The 1,600-nt window shown below is 58.8% G+C and overlaps 1 protein-coding gene across 1 annotated transcript; it reads left to right on the plus strand.

Moving 5' to 3' along the window:
• The first annotated feature begins 150 nt into the window (after positions 1–150).
• Positions 151–1,597, plus strand: LOC102254212 (rab11 family-interacting protein 4-like). The gene is made up of 2 exons (XM_005853000.1): positions 151–417; positions 1,481–1,597. The coding sequence occupies exons 1-2, from the start codon at positions 151–153 to the stop codon at positions 1,595–1,597; spliced, it is 384 nt and encodes a 127-aa protein (XP_005853062.1).
• The last annotated feature ends 3 nt before the right edge of the window (positions 1,598–1,600 follow it).

The following is a 1,600-nucleotide window of genomic DNA, read 5'->3' on the forward strand; positions in this document are numbered from 1 at the left end:
GGGGCTCCATTCTGGCTCATGCACCCCCAGGGAGGAAGGGGTGACCTGAAACCAGGCTCCCCGAGCAGGGCTGTGACTTCTAAGAACCCCTTGACCTCCCAGGACCCAGCCCTTTCCCCCCACCCAAGCCTGGCAGCGGCCACATCATCTATGGGGTCCTTTCATGACACCCACCTGAGGGGAGGGTACTGGTGGGAGTCAGGTGACAGTGGATGCAGACAGGTGGGTTCTGGATGCTTCCGGGAGCTGATCGTGCCTTCATCCTCCTCACAGGAGAATCATAAGCTGAGGGATCAGAATGACGACTTGAATGGGCAGATCTTGAGCCTCAGCCTCTACGAAGCAAAGAACCTCTTTGCCACCCAGACCAAAGCACAGTCCTTGGCTTCGGAAATCGACACGGCCTCACGCGATGAGGTAGCGTGCCCGTTCTCTCCTGCTCTCACTTCGGGGCCGGTCCTCCTCTAGCCCTGCCCCATCCCCACCTGTTGCAACGTCGAGCCCCAGGCTGCCCAGAGCAGGGAAAGCAGACCAGGCCTGGCCCCGGGGAGGCCCCATCTGCAACGACCCTGAGTGAGGGCAGAGCTGCGGGAGGGTTTCATCAGCTCTGATTTCCCGCAGGTGGTGGGAGGAGCTCCGGTTTGGAGCTTGAGTCTTAGCTCAGCCACAAATGTGCTGAAATGGCCAGTTGATTTCATTAACACGTAGCCCAGAGGGTCTGTCACTCCCCTCCTCCAAGCCACTTCTGGAGCACCTGCTGGCAGTATGCCCTCACTTCATCTTCTGACAACTCGGGGGCTGTCTGAACAGACTGGGAGGCCAGGACACAGGATCACTGAGCCTGTGGAGGGGGAGGGACCCAAAGTCCCCTCTTCCTGCCCCACGGGGTTACGGTTATAAAAGCTCGGGTCTCTCTCCAAATACTCCGGTTACATTTAAACATGAATCTAAGACAGTCATTGAACCCCTTACCCTGTGCTGGGACCCCTGGCCTCAGAGAGCTCCCAGGTGAGCCGGGGAGATGCAGCGTTTCAGTGACATCCCAAAGGACTGTCAGGAATGGACCTGGAGAGGGGCAGGGGCAGTGGCAGGGCCTGGGGTGGCGAGGGGGCCATTCCAGGCTGAGGAAACAGCCTTACAAGTCTTAGGGTCCTGGGGTTTTGGGTGTCCGTCTTGATTATAAATGCCTTTGGCCAGTGTTCTCAGCTTTTACCAAAAACTTACCCAAACCTGGGCCCCTGCACAGACCAGTCAAATCAGGGTCTCTGGGGGTGGGCCTGGGTATCTGCATGGTTCACTCTCCTTGGGTGTGAGTCGAGCCGGGCTTTAGACTCGTGTCCTGGCACCGAGTGCTGAGGTTGGTCTTGGGGCTGCCTTGCCTGGGTCTCCTGAGCTCTGTCCTTGGGCACTGGCTCCCTGTGAGCCTGGGCACCTGGCTCCGCCCAGGCCGGCCTCTGACCGCCTCTCCCATTACCATCAGCTCATGGAAGCCCTCAAGGAGCAGGAGGAGATCAACTTCCGGCTGCGGCAGTACATGGACAAGATCATCCTCGCCATCCTGGACCATAACCCCTCCATCCTCGAGATCAAACACTGAGAC

Source organism: Myotis brandtii, unplaced genomic scaffold, assembly GCF_000412655.1.
Source record: "Myotis brandtii unplaced genomic scaffold, ASM41265v1 C42513718, whole genome shotgun sequence".
Taxonomy (NCBI): Eukaryota; Metazoa; Chordata; class Mammalia; order Chiroptera; family Vespertilionidae; genus Myotis; species Myotis brandtii.

Bases quoted from the DNA above. Each gene is read 5' to 3' on its own strand.
- LOC102254212 (XM_005853000.1), top strand. From the start codon at position 151: ATGGGGTCCTTTCATGACACCCACCTGAGGGGAGGGTACTGGTGGGAG. The intron at 418-1,480 runs GTAGCGTGCCCG...CATTACCATCAG, and splicing joins ACACGGCCTCACGCGATGAG to CTCATGGAAGCCCTCAAGGA.